Source organism: Anser brachyrhynchus (genome assembly GCF_964034855.1).
Source record: "Anser brachyrhynchus genome assembly, chromosome: 9".
Taxonomy (NCBI): domain Eukaryota; kingdom Metazoa; phylum Chordata; class Aves; order Anseriformes; family Anatidae; genus Anser; species Anser brachyrhynchus.
The window spans coordinates 22,860,637-22,874,854 of record NC_137703.1 but is presented as its reverse complement, the minus strand read 5'-3'; the positions used below and the strand labels follow the sequence as shown (position 1 = coordinate 22,874,854).

The 14,218-nt window shown below is 40.7% G+C and overlaps 1 protein-coding gene across 10 annotated transcripts in view; it reads right to left on the bottom strand.

The window, feature by feature from the left end:
- The window catches only part of NYAP2 (neuronal tyrosine-phosphorylated phosphoinositide-3-kinase adaptor 2), a 165,912-nt gene that overhangs the window by 13,955 nt on the left and 137,739 nt on the right, over positions 1-14,218 (bottom strand). For all 10 annotated transcript variants that reach the window (XM_080604051.1, XM_080604053.1, XM_080604056.1 and 7 more), the window contains one exon: positions 13,978-14,081. In XM_080604051.1, the coding sequence (XP_080460177.1) occupies positions 13,978-14,081 (104 nt within the window). The remainder of the gene's footprint in view (positions 1-13,977; positions 14,082-14,218) is intronic.

The following is a 14,218-nucleotide window of genomic DNA, read 5'->3' as shown; positions in this document are numbered from 1 at the left end:
GCACACTCCAGGTCATTGTTTCCGCTCATTCAGCAGCCGCCAAGAAAGACTTTGGAAGAACTAAGAGAAAGTCAACAGTGAGGCCAAGTCTAAAGTTAAAAAAAAAAAATGTGACATGGAGAAACCACAAAATCAATGAGTTTCTCTACTTTGGGGAACCTAAATTGGACCTCATTTTATCCAAGCCAGAAACACATACATGAGCTTCAGCACTCTTCCTACTCATGCTAGTATTAGAACTGAATATTTAACTAACCTTCATTGCTATGACAGCTGAAGAACCTCAGCACTCCAGTTTTTCAGCAAAGCCACTAAAGCTTTGCATTTATCTAGCATTTTCAAGAAAATGGTCACAACAATATTTTAAAAATAGTAATAAAAAAAATTAAAATGATCAAAGTAATATAGGAAGGGAGAATGCTTCAGCTCTGAAAGGGCTGGTTGGTGCCTTCAAATCCTCATTTATTATTTAGTGATCTAAACACACTAATACCTCAATTAAAGACTATGAAGTTGCTTTACAGATGAGAAATTTCAATATGTGCTCTTCCATTTCTCCTTTTCTAATGGTGAAATTGAGTCAATGACCATTTTCTTACATTACATGTCATTTTTCAAGTATTGTATTGATTGCACAGGAGAAAAACTTTTTAGGAAAGTATGACTGAAAACAACACAATGTACACAGACGATCTTGTTCTTTTATGTGGTCACATCTTCCTTTTTAAAGACGCATAAAACGAGATTAATAGACAGGGATAACCATTCATGATTCACCACTAACCCCAATTTGAAATGTAGTTAATTAACAGATACTAGACTTATAAACTGTACTGAAAATTTCTAAAGAATTCGAATGTGAGAGATATCCTTAGTATGAGATAAGCCTTTACTCTAGACTCAGAACAACATCGTGTAATCTCATTGATATCAAGAATTGCTAAATAATACAGTACCCAAATCTCATATAGACATGATTTACTGACACACAGAAGAGTTGAAATACAGGCAAGAAAAAAAGGCTGGAGACCCAAGAGTCCACTAATTACCACTCTGACTTTTAAGATCAGGCTGCTGGCCCATGCACACACAGCTCGACTAATGGAATGTGTCCTTTCCCCATCCTATTTTCTGTTGAGAAAAAGCATTCCTTGGACATTCCAGTTGTAGCTTATGCGTTAAATGGGAACTTGCTAATGACGTGAGTGAGGTCAGAATTTAACCTTGCATCTTTAAAGAAAAAAATGAAAAGGATTTTTTATCTTCCACTTTTAGTTGGGGTGGAGACTCTTTGTAACAGTGGCTGTGTCATGCTAAAAATTCTTTTGTATTTCCTGTATAAGGATCTATCTTCTAAGATTTTTTTTTCCTGAGTAGCTACTGCCACTGTGCTGCAGTAACTATACTATGCACTGAGACTGGCCTGGCTGACAAGATAATACGACGATAAGATTAACTGCAAAGGAAGTAAATTTATCACTCATAGGCCTCAGACAGAAACACATATGATTATCATTGTAGCTCCTATTCAATGAAGAACAAATACACACTCAACTGGAAAACACGTAATTGTCCCCTTGATTTACAGAGATGTTATCTATTTAAGATAACCAGTGCTTCGCTGGCTCAAGGCCGGTTAGCTGTGCCTACATGCAGTTGCATGGTGATTAAGAATAACTTTACAAAGGGCTAATAAATGACTGTTAGCTGTTTCAATAACTGCTTAATCAATTGGCAATTATATGTTACTGTGGACTGCAAACTAAGAGGCAGTTTGAAATCATAGCTGACAACCAGTGTCTGCAATGTTCCTGTTCAACTGACTCATAAGGGATGGTACAGCCACCTGTTTCTACTGTGTACCTGCACTGCAGAAACTTTTCTTTCCAGGCTGAGTAAGGCCCTTCTCTATCCAGTATTGGTATGTGCAAGATGTTACAGACATAGGTTGTCCCCTAGATTTATTGTAAGTGCACCAGTGAATGGAGTTGGGATTTTCTGCATGAGAGTCCAGCTGGGTAAGGGCATCTCCAAACCTAGGAACCCCTGAGCAGCACAAGATACAGCGAGCCAAAGCTACAGAGTGTGGACTGTTATCAAATATTTTTCAACTACAGAAAGCTGTCATAAGAAATACAAGTATCTTTGCATTTTTTTTTCTTTTTTTGCCTGAAGAACTGGAAACCTTAAATTAGTAAAAAATAATAATCTTTTAAAGTTCTCATTTAAAATACATGACATTTTTATTTTCATTGTTTAACAAGACAAAATGAGGATAAAAGTAGATTATCAAAAGTGGGTGCCGGCATTCATACCTCTTCATAATAGGCATATAGAATGTATATGAATAGCCACACATTGCTAGTGAAAGACTATGAACAAACACACATACATATACATAGATATATAAACATACTATACATACATACATGAGTGAATATACATATTTATGTGCATACAGTATACAGACAAGATACTATACAGGTACAGTAAGTGCAATATACTGTATAAGGCTATACAAACATCGAAAGATTCTGGTGAAATGACAACAACCATGAGAACAAAGCTTGGGTGGTTCGTGACTTAACGCAAATGGTGGGGAAAACCTTGCTGTTCTGTGTCGTGTTTTATGCATCAGGCACACACAGTTCGAACAGAAAAGGTGGTGCAATACATTCAGTTCATATACGGAAAAGGTAAGACAAGTGGGAGTGCATGGAGGTAATAGAAATGTGTATGAGCAGACAGATAAGTTTTTTTTCTACCTAGAATACAGAAAGTTTGCTTCATTTACAGAAAATGCCTATATATAAACCCATGCTTTCATGAATTCATGCCATTTTTATTTCTACTTTTTTTTTCCTTTAAGAATATTATAAAATTCTTGCCCTGAGTTAAACATAAATACACACAGAAAAGGGAGAAAAAGGAAATTGCATGCTTCTGTTTTGTTTTGTTTTTTATTCTTTTTTTTCTTTTTTAACCAAGGCACAATGTCTTCAATAGTGGTTGCAACACCATTTGAAATAAACTTTTCAATTGTTATTGTTCTGGTACTGCATCCTTCTTAATGTGACTAAGCTAATTGTTTGCACATAAAAGTCTCAGAACAAGTTTTGAAGTGAATTTACAAGTTTTAGAAGAGAATAAGCAAATTTATGAGAAATGCCTTAAAGAGAGATTCCGTAAAGAGGAAGGAATGCTACCAAATGAAATCCTTTATAGGCAACTTATGGATGCTTAGGCTGAAATTATTTCACATAATTACATTATATATTTTTTACTACTGTAAATTGTTACTTATTTGTAGTAGAATCACAAACATTGCTGTAAGAGCTGTTAAAAATGAGATGAAGAACCTCCAATTAATTTTTAGTTTCTTGTTATAGACAGGATATGACAGTGATCTCACTAATTCAGTGTTTCATAAGCTGCAAGAGGTATTGCTTAGTAACATTTTTCCAATTAAGCAGTAAGACTTTCAAGGCATACATCTCCCCATATGTCTCATGGACCTGCCTAAGTCTTTTATTGGGAATATTAGCTCCTGTTTCTGTTTCTGAATACATCACACTAAATTCTACACCCCATGCAGAACTCTGACTCTCTCAAAAAAAAAAAAAAAAAAAAGCCTGGGCGGAAAGACTGTGCTTTGGCTGCTGTGCCTATGTCTGAGCCCTCTTTGTGGGGTACTGGAGGCATGCAGCTATACAAAAGTCCTACAAAGAGAAGGTGCAAGAGTAAGCCCAAGTTGCTGCCCTGTCAGTCAGGACACGCAGCACCAGGAGCAGGGCACCCTGCCCTTCACTGCCTCCTTCCATCTCAGCTCCTGACTACTTTCTTTCTTTTTTCTTGATAAAAGCATTGTGTGCCCACACTAGGAGGTGCTGATCCGCTTTTGCTTTAAGCATGCTGAGAACCTACTTCCTTTCACTTACAATACAGGATGTACAATGGCCTAGAACTGCCTGTCTTCTTGTCCTCCAACTGATGTAGTCTGTTTTGAACTCCTCACCAGCTTCCAGGGGCTATGGAGTGTAAGTCACTTTCCAGGGAACAGCCACATACATGTGCTGCATCAGCTGCAGTGTCTTTCTCCACACATTTATTTCTCTGTTGAGCTATTTTTCAAAGTACTGAAAGACTGTCCCAACTCTATCAAAAACAGACACAACCTTCCCACCTCCTCCCTCTCCTCCCCCCCCCCCCCAAAAAAAAATGTAGATAATATCTTGATAATATCTTCTTATGCCTGTCCTCTCGATTTTTTAAAAAGTAATCTCCTAGATCTGTGAAACGACTAGGTAAAGAGAAAAAAAAAAATGAGAGGGAAGTGAAAACCATCATAAACACTGTATTCCATTCTTTGCCAGAGTATTATTGTATTTGAAAAGTTTCAGCTACTTATGTGAGGGAACAAACCTCTTTCTGTACTCTACTGGCAAGCTTACAAGGCCCATCCAAGAACAACAAGAGATCAGAGCAAGCGAATGCAATATTCTTCCTCCCACTCTCTTCCACTGTATCTTAAATAATGGCAGCCAAGCTGGCACTCGAGGAGTGAGGAAAGGTAGGAAGACAAAATATAGGCCTGGTGCTCAGAGATTGCAAGGTCTGATCACTCTGCTCCCATGTCCAACACCCTCTTTCTGCAGAACTACATTTCTTAAAGCTGGTCTGCTTCCCCCAACAAAACATGTGCCTCAAATTGTGTGTCCTAAAAGGCTGTGACCATTGACACAGTTGAAAAACGAGCAACAGCGTTGTAGGAGCTCTGCCGCTGTGTGGTCACAGCCCAGAGTGCTCCTGTTCAAAACTTTTTGTGCCCAGGAGGCCAAGCAGAAGCCCCGCGCTGTCAGCGACATGGAGAAGTGAGCCACCACCGCCATGCTTGGGCCTAGGGGCCTACTGCGGCCACAGCATGTGCTCGGGCCTCACAGCGTGCGCTTTCTCAGGCTCTTCAAAATACAGGGTCCTGGCAAAGCAGGACCCAGCAGCATAGTGACCTGCTTTTGCTGCATGACCAGACCAGCTGAATACTGAAGAAAAAATTCTGGGACAGCAGCAGCAGGGCTGTCTGCCAACAGAAGGTGGCTCTGACACATTTGCTTCCTGTGCCAATCAGCCAGGCGTGCCTTGGAGGTGAGGGATGACGGATGTGGCAATTCCATCCACTTCAAGGTCTGCATTTTCTTTTCTTTCTTTCTTTTTAATAAGAGTTCTCAGTTTGCAGTTTGTATATTTAGAAACAATTTGCACAGCTTTGGACCCGTGCACTGATTATGTAAGACCAGATTCAAGCTGAAACTCAACATAATGCACTGTGGAGCTTTCCCTACAGCATTAAAATTCTTGTTGTTTCTCTCATCCAAAATGTTGACAGTGTTTTTAGCTGGACTGATGACAGCAGAATTTCGCCTTCATGTATGCAGAGTATTTGTCCTTGCAGGAAAAAAAGATGGTGTAAAGTAATCCAATTGCTCCCTCTCGTGGGCGTGGGGCCCTGCTGCACTTTGTAAAGGCATGAAAACAATACCAAGAAATTCAGTCTCCAAGATCTTTAGTAGTGCAAACTCCCCAGAAGGGTGTGTGGCATGGCACTTCAGGACACAGGTCGTACCCTAGCACTTCTTTCTAGGTGGTGGCAATCGGTACGATGCCTCATCCCTGTTCTGTGAATGTTTGGCCTGAACAAGGCCTGTGGCTCTGAATGACTCGGATTTTCACATACACTCAGGCCAAACTCTGATCAAATCCAGACATCATCTCCAGGTAAAAGTTGGCCCACATCCTATCAGTGAATTGCCTGTGCCAGGGGGTTCTCTCAGTACTCCACCTTGGGTTCTTCCATGCCTGTCCATCCTCCCAGGTGGGACCCAGAGGAGCTTCTCCTTCCCAGCCATTTGCAAAACCAGCATTACAAAATTCAGTCTGTGCCTACCTTTGTTTGTTTTCTCCTACGCGGACACTAAAGACATATCCATGGAAGGAGCACTCCACTTCCATAAGTGGAACATTTGAGAAAGAGACATCATCTGTAAACTTCTTCTAATTACATTTACCTTGTTATCTGGTGTTAGACATCCAAACGCATTTCATTATGTTAGTGGCATATAAAACTAATTAAAACCACTGTCAAAGATATATGGATTTTACACATATAGTTTTGCACTTTCTAATTTCAGTGTAAACCAAAGCTTAAGCAGTCACATATGTACCAATCTATTCCCTTCTACAACTGCTTTCTTTCTCATCTCTTATGCTGGACTTATAAAACCTCGGGTAAGGACAGGATTTGTTCTACTCACATTGTCTACCCACACGGATATCTTATTTATGATATTTAGACAACCTTATTTATGGACCTTATTTATGATTCTTCAACGCCACAGATGGTATCGTGGTAGATTCTACTGGCCAGCATTAGGAATGCTTTGGAGCTAGTGACTATCCCAAGCTTTATTAAAAGTGATGGTTAAACAGAAGGAGTAATTAAGTCCCTTTAAGGAAACAGCATCACGGGCTACCACCCAAAGCAATAAATGGTGTATAGAAAGTGTAGACCAAAAACCCATGAGACTTCTGATTACAGAGCAAGAGGCTAAGGGACTGTTCCTGCACTGTGGACATACATTTTGAATGAAGAAAAAGATAAGAAGATCAATTAGCAAAAAGGAACAACCACAATGTTGGCTCCAGGAGCACAGAGACAGAGATCTCAGAGCCACTGCACTGGCTGAAGGGGAACACAGACTTTACACATACGAAGAAGAAAACTATCATCACCATCCCATTAATTGTTCTATATGTTTCTACATATCCTACATTCAAAATACAGAGTATACTTTCAAAAATTTTGAAAACGAGGGGAAAAAAAAGAGAGACAGAGAGCCATACCAGAGCAGTAATTAGCACTGTAGCTAGGTATGCCTTTTGAATAGGAATTTGGGACTGCACTTCACCTAAGATCTTTAACCAGCAACCCAGGGGGATCTTTACTTTCCCTCCAGCCCAGAGAGCAGGTGTGACAGAAGTTGGTGCTTTCATTGCAACCCCCTGCACTATTAGGACCATAAAAGCAGAATCATTAGGGTTTGATGTTGCTTTCAGATTGTGATTCTTCAAGGACTGCATCCAGCAAGGATTTACAGTACTGAGCAATGACACTCATTTACGCCATTAGCAGACACTAATTCACTTACTAGCACACTTTTTTTTTTTCCTGTTACAATTTCACTAGTCTTCAGACAGGATGAAAGAGTACTCCAGTCTACAGAGTTCTCCATCTACCTGCAATTACTGTACTTCTTTCATACAATGGAAGTTAAAAAAGACTGCTGTGATCAGATACGGAACAGCATGGATCTTCATTTATAGATGTTCATTTTTCAGCAGCGGAAGTCATTAAATGTGGCAGCCAGGAACCCGGCCCTGCTAAAAGGCCTAACAAGTGCAGGGTGTTTATCGCCTGCGCTGAACTCCTGTACACTATTGCTGGGGAAAACGACAACTTTAAACTGAGAATAATAGAAGAGCACAGATGCATTGTTTGTGCTCAGAGTAATATACAGACCATATGCTTTCAGATGCACATTTGCCAACTAAAGCATGATAATGCCAATTCATTGGGGATGTTTTTTGTCTAGGTGCTTTCAGAAATAATTATAGCCATAATAGTAACAATTTAACCTTCTTGCATTCATTAATTACAGGGTGAACACAGTGCTTACAAGGCATACAAAGACTATAATATGCTTTGTATACACAACGAAGGCCAGAGACATTAAGAACTGGGTTTGCGATACTTAGTTGACCCAGAACAGAATTACTCATGCACTTAGCCATGAGGCAAACACTTGGCTGTGTTGCTGAGGCATGCTCAGTACCTGTCAGGATTCAACTCTGCATTATTTCTCTCAAGTTTTGTGAATTTCTTTTGGTGAGCCTATACTGCACTTAAACTACAGGGCATTGTTCTAAGAATGCATGTGGAGGGCAGCTAAATAGATATCTAAGCTTTTTTTGTGTCATTGTATTTCCCTCCCACCATTCTTTTACTTTACAGTGGAACAATTCAAACTATGTGCTTGGGATTTTTCAGCTAGAGTATAAAATTAAATAGCAGTTGCCCTGAGGATAAGGTCTCACATCAATTTTAATGCGAGAAAATTTTTTTTTCATGATAAAACGTGGGTGTCTTAATTGCATTTTCGTTAGCACCTAAACATTCAGGCTTAAACAAAACGCTATCTATGCTGCTGTGCGGAGGAGTTTGGGATTTAACTGGTGAGAACGGTGCAGGCCCTAAAGCCAGCGCTGCGCTGCAGGGCGCGGGGACTGCACCAGCCAGGGAGCAGCCACGGACAGGGACAGTTTGCAACCACTGCTGCACAAGGCTCAGTCTTTAATGTATCTCCCAGAGACCTGGGGAGGGGTCCTCAGCACACGCCGGGCTTTTCCCCAGGCCCTGCCCGGGGCCTGCCCCGTGCCGCAGGTGGGCTCGGCGAGGGCCGTGGCGCTGCCGGGGCCGCCAGGCGGCGCCGTCGCCTCACGGAGCGCCGCGACCGGACTCATAGGGCCTGACCGGGCCTCGCTGGGATGGGCCGGGCCGGGCCGGGCCGGGCCGGGCCGGGCCGGGCCGGGCCGAGCCGGGCCGAGCCGGGCCGAGCCGGGCCAAGTCGGGCCGAGCAGGGCCCGGCTGGGCCTTGCTGGGCCGCTGCAGGCGACAGCCGGCGCCTGGTCGCCCGGCGCAAGCTCCGCCCAAGCGGTGACACGACAGAAACCGCAGAGGGTGTGGAAATAGGCCGGTGGCGCTTGGTACTGATGGGAAACCTTCAAAAACGTCCTCCAGCTGCCGACTGGAAGTAGAAATTCTGCTTTCTGCTTCCTGCAGGCTTTAATACGTACATAGTAGAAAACTACACGAGACAAATCCTGGTTTCTTGCTTTCAGGACTGTGCAAAGCTCGGTTTTCCATTTCCTAAAAACAGCTTTGGTAGTGAGTTCAAACACCAAAAATAAGTACCTAAAATTCTTGCCCATCAAAGACACCCACTCAAATAAAGTGTTGGCAGAGTCCCTTCCTTCGGTGCTAGGCCACAGGGACATGGTCGGGTGTGGGGGCCCCCTCTTGTAATCCCGTACCCGACTGAGGGCACGGGCTGAAAGCTCTGCCCAGCTGCTGGAGGCCCCTTGCCTGCGCTGGGATGAGGGAAGACAAACACTGCCTCAGTCTGCTGCAGGCTGGGGCAGATACCACAGGTTTTGAACTGCATTTTGGGAGGAAAAAAAAAAAAAAAGGCCACACACACAAAAAAAACGTTCAGTGTTGATTCTCTTTTCTAGTCTTTTCTCTCTGTTCTTGCAATGGAAGTTGAAACTCCTTCATAGCTGCCTGCCTATCTTTATTCCCTCCTCTAAATTATTCCTTCTAATCTCAGCATGGCTTCTGGATTTTACTTTGATCACCACTGTTAAGTTTAAACCTTCTTTCCTTGCTTAAATTGGAGATAGATATCAGCGCCCTGTCCCCCCCACAAGAAGACACCAGGCCTTGCAAGGCATGCTTGCCTTCCAGAGATTAGGACAGCATACCTCAAGGAGACAAAAGTAAAGGGACTAGAGTGCTGTCTTCCCACTGAAAAGCAAGTAACTAACTGGCAGCATGAGGAGAGGCTGCATATCTGCAGATAAGGTACATAGTTTTGTGGAAATGTCTGAAAGCAGGCTCTGCTTCACAGAAAAGCTGAAATACTGAATTGTAGCTATCAGGGGCTTTGTTATCAAAGGGTGTATTTTCCCTGAGGTTGTGGATCATATAAACGTGTGGATCTTTCCTTCAGGATGCGTCTATAAACATGTGCCATTGTGCTGATATACAGCTTAATACACATGGCTGTCTACATCTTAATGAAATTTCATTTTGCAAAATTCGTTTGCCAATAAATAAATAAATAAAACAGGAGATAGTTCTATTGGCTACTTTTCTTTAAAATAGAATTTAGCAGAATTGTGTGTGTGTGTGTTTCAGAGAAGCCTGGCAGTGACCTAGAGATGGCTTTACGTACATTAAAAATATGGATGCAAGATGCTCAGCTATCCAGCAGGGGGACTTCCACAGTACAGGTTGCTTGAAACATTTTACTCTTTACAAATAAGCATGCTCAGTGCACATATATCCTGTATGTGACATGGATTTTTGATTCCTATGTAATCCTTTGTTACCCTGAGAAGAAGACAGAGAGAATGACAGGAGGCAGGGAACCATTGAATCACTGCAGTGGTATCCATGACTCCAAATCCTTCTTACTTTACGCAAGTGAACAATTCAGTTCACTACAGGTGTGCCCTGCCATGCTTGAGGATTTGCCATTGCAGGGGCAAGAACACCTGAGCATGTCTGCTACAGAAGCTGCAGCAATATGGGAGATCATTTATTTACTGGGGCATCCTGGGACCATACTTGATTTCTACTTTATGAACCTCATGTTCTGGTTAACTTCTGTTTTGTCTGCTTGGGTGGCTACAAAAGATTGGTACTTGTTTGCATTTCAATATAATGGTCAAATTCAGATGGACTTCCACTGTTTCTAGTTTTATCCACACATTACTTGATATCTAAGGTGCAACTTTCTTTACTGTCTAGAACACTTTTCCATTCCCTGTAAGCTCTCTGTTAACACTGGAGAACCTCTATAGGGGAACACCTTCTGTGATATGTAGAACACCTCTCCACTACTTACATTCCTCTCTTTAGGGTATACATTTGTATTAGGGTATTTATTTAGTGTATATAGCTATTTGCCACTTCTGTAACTCAAAAATATTCCATACTTCTGCCATATTATAGTTTCATGTTCACAGTTGAATTTTGACTTTTTTTCTACTTCCTTAATTTCTTCAACTTTTTTCTTACACAATAACTTCAGTTACGTGATTTTTTTTGTTTATCCTTCACTCTAAATTTAGTTAATTCATGACTTAATCCAAGGTTGCTTCCTGCAACCATCTTTCAAAATGCCCTCACCATTTACCAGAAGTACAGAACAGCATGCTCTCTGCCTCTGCGTGTCTGTAACTGCTGGTCACCACTTCTAAGTGTTACTTTTAAGTGTTCTCCATCAGAGACCAGCCACATAATTCATTGTAAGCCCTTTCTTTTTATTTATAAGTGATCACTGTAATGCTTACCATCCATACGCCATAAATATGTTCCATAAATATTATCTGGTTAATCCTCACAACTCCTACACCATTACAGAAGCAAGAAAATAAGGCATACAGGAGTTAAATGCCAATAGTTATAAAATTAGCCAGTATTTGTTTGAAATTCAAATTTAGGTTTCCTTAGTTCAGACCTTCTTTGAGTTACTAAGCATTCTTACCACTTGCATGAGTCATTCTGTATTAAAACTGATGAGCCTTGGAGAACTCGGTTGTACATCTAAATTTTTCTCAAGTTAAATGCTTGAAAAATATTAGTTGGGGATCCATGAAGATTTGAGAAAAACAATCAAAACAGTATTCTGCCCTTTCCCAGATGTACCCCTCTACCTTGAATCCCTGTGTGAATGTCAGCTGTCCCCATATCATCAACACAGAGGTGGATGACAAGAAGCATCCTCTTAATCTTTTGGAAAGCGTAACTGCTGATTATGATGTAGTTAAGGAAACCAGTATCAATATAATCAATAGCCACAGCACACAAAAACAAATACACTGTATGCCACAATCTGTCAGACTCAGAATGGGCTAACAACCCAGCCATTTCCAAACACATTTCACCCATCATAGATTATTTGCACATTAAGATAGAGTAGGTGTATAAAGAACACAATTGAAGCAATGTTTGTATCAGCCAAGGAGATAATGAGACTTATGTCTTTCAGCTGGAATCAGGGTCAAATCCACACCTTTACAAATTTATGCATTCATAATAAATGACAATTTAATAGATTGATAGTAAGAAATTGACAACTGGAGGGGAAGATGAGCAGAGATAAAGCTTTTACCAGTTTTTGTTTTTTCTCACGAAGCCATGCCCATACATTATTCAATTAACAAGAATACCCTCTACAGTCACTTGAAAATTCCTCTTATCATCTTTGCTCCTTTCTTCTGTATAAAGTGAGGTGGATTTTTCCTCCACAGTTTCAGTGAACCCTGACTGCAGCTTCTAAGAGGCTCATTATCTCTTCTATCACATCAGCTTCTGCTTTCAAGGCTTATTGTTTAGTTCTTAATATAAATTGAGAGACTAAAATGCCTTCAAAACACCCAAGGTGCCTTTGCCACTGAGTATCCAGCAAATCATCATGTCTGACGTGAGACCTGTTTTATCAAAAAAGGTGTACTACATGAACACCAGGGCACTCAAATCCTTTGGAAGTACTATTACCTTAATTTCTTCCTTCAAGAAAAAAAATAAATAAATAAATACTTGATGCACTATTTAAATAGGCTGTCATTTTGAATCTCCATTATGGATTTGATTTTATGTAAAATATGTTTTAGAAACATGCAAGGCATTGTGTCCAGCAGGACTCTAAAGTAATACAGTAGCTTCAGTTCTGCAGTTAAATAATTTTAACCAGTATGGACTAGGCTACACAACTATAACCTTCCTAACAAGTACGTAATGCTCTGGATTGAGTAAATTGACCTTATTCTTCTGGTCTCTGCTTTGGCCAAGAGCTTCTTGAAGCAGCTCACCAAGCTACAATAAACTTAAATAGGGAATTACATGTGAAATAGTCCTAAGGGAGTTTACCACTCAGATCTCATTGAAGTTCAATAGGATTATGGGAACTAATTCCCTGAAAGCCAATTGAAAATTCACCATCTAAATAAGGGTGCTTGTGTGTGTGTGCATACCTGTATGTATGTGCACATATATACATACGTGTTTATGCCTGTGTATACGTACACCCACACACACACACAGCCATGTGCAGGCCCATACATGTACACACAAGTGGTACAATATTGGAGCGCTCTGAGCTTGACAGAAGGTATTCACGTTATGTTTAAGTGAAACCCTTCCTCTCAATTACTACTCTCAGCAGTTCGTTCTGTCAAACTAATAATACAGGTCTGCGCAGCGAAATGATACAATATCAAGTATTAGCATATAAAATAAAGGTAAGTATAGGTTTCCTATGTCTTTATTTCTTTTCCATTTTCTCTCTGTTGGAGAAATTTGCCAAACCCAAACACTTCCATTTCTTTCTTAAGGGTCTGTGTGGCATTATTGTTTCTGATGGGGGAAAAAAAGTATCTCAATTTAAGATATGAGGAGAATTTTACCCCTTTAGTTTGTTTTTTGGTTCCTAACAATATACAATAGATATAACTACAGCAGACTATTTCATAGTCCTGTAAGCATTACATGGCCTAAAGCTGAAGAGAGCTGCCTTAACTAAACAAAACAACTTGCTGTAAGAGCAGTTTTCAGGACAGTGATAAATCACAGTGTAATACAATCATGCACTGAGCTCAAAACAAATGTAAGACTGGCACAAATATTATAGTACGACTGGGCAGAAGTCAAAGGTATGTACAAGTCATTGACAAACATTGGTGCAAGTGCTTTAGATGACATTTAAAAGAAATTTACACTTAAACACAGATTAAATTTATCAAAGTGTGATAAATTTTAAAGACAGTAAAAAAGTACAGAAAACGTGAAAAAATAAAAAATCCAGCAAATTCATACAGTACAGTTTTACTACATTTATATTACAGAATGAAGACAGAAAAGGATACAAAGAATTAAGAGCAAAGAAAATTCTACTGGCTGCATCCAGTGGAATTTCATTGCCAATGAGAGATGCGCACACACAAATGCACGCAGACGCACAGAAAATAAAGACAAGAAAACAAAAACTCATCTACTGTAACAAATGACAGACACAGAGGTGAGAAACATTTGGCATGTTGCAGCACATGGAGTCATTCACGATTGGCTAACGATGGTACCTGGCTCGGCTGAAGGTCACTGGCTTGCCTGAGCGGAGTAACGGATGGAGGAGGCACACCTGATGTGGACGCAGACCGACCTAATCTGCAACTTGCTTTAGGCTCTGGGAAAGAAGAGAAAAGAAAAGAAACCAGTGAATTGGAGGCTGGTTACCGCTGCATTAACTGAAACATGGTGGACCCAGGATTCACTTGAAATGGAGTCTCCAGGCTTGGGTTCCAGTTCGTCTTGGACATTTGG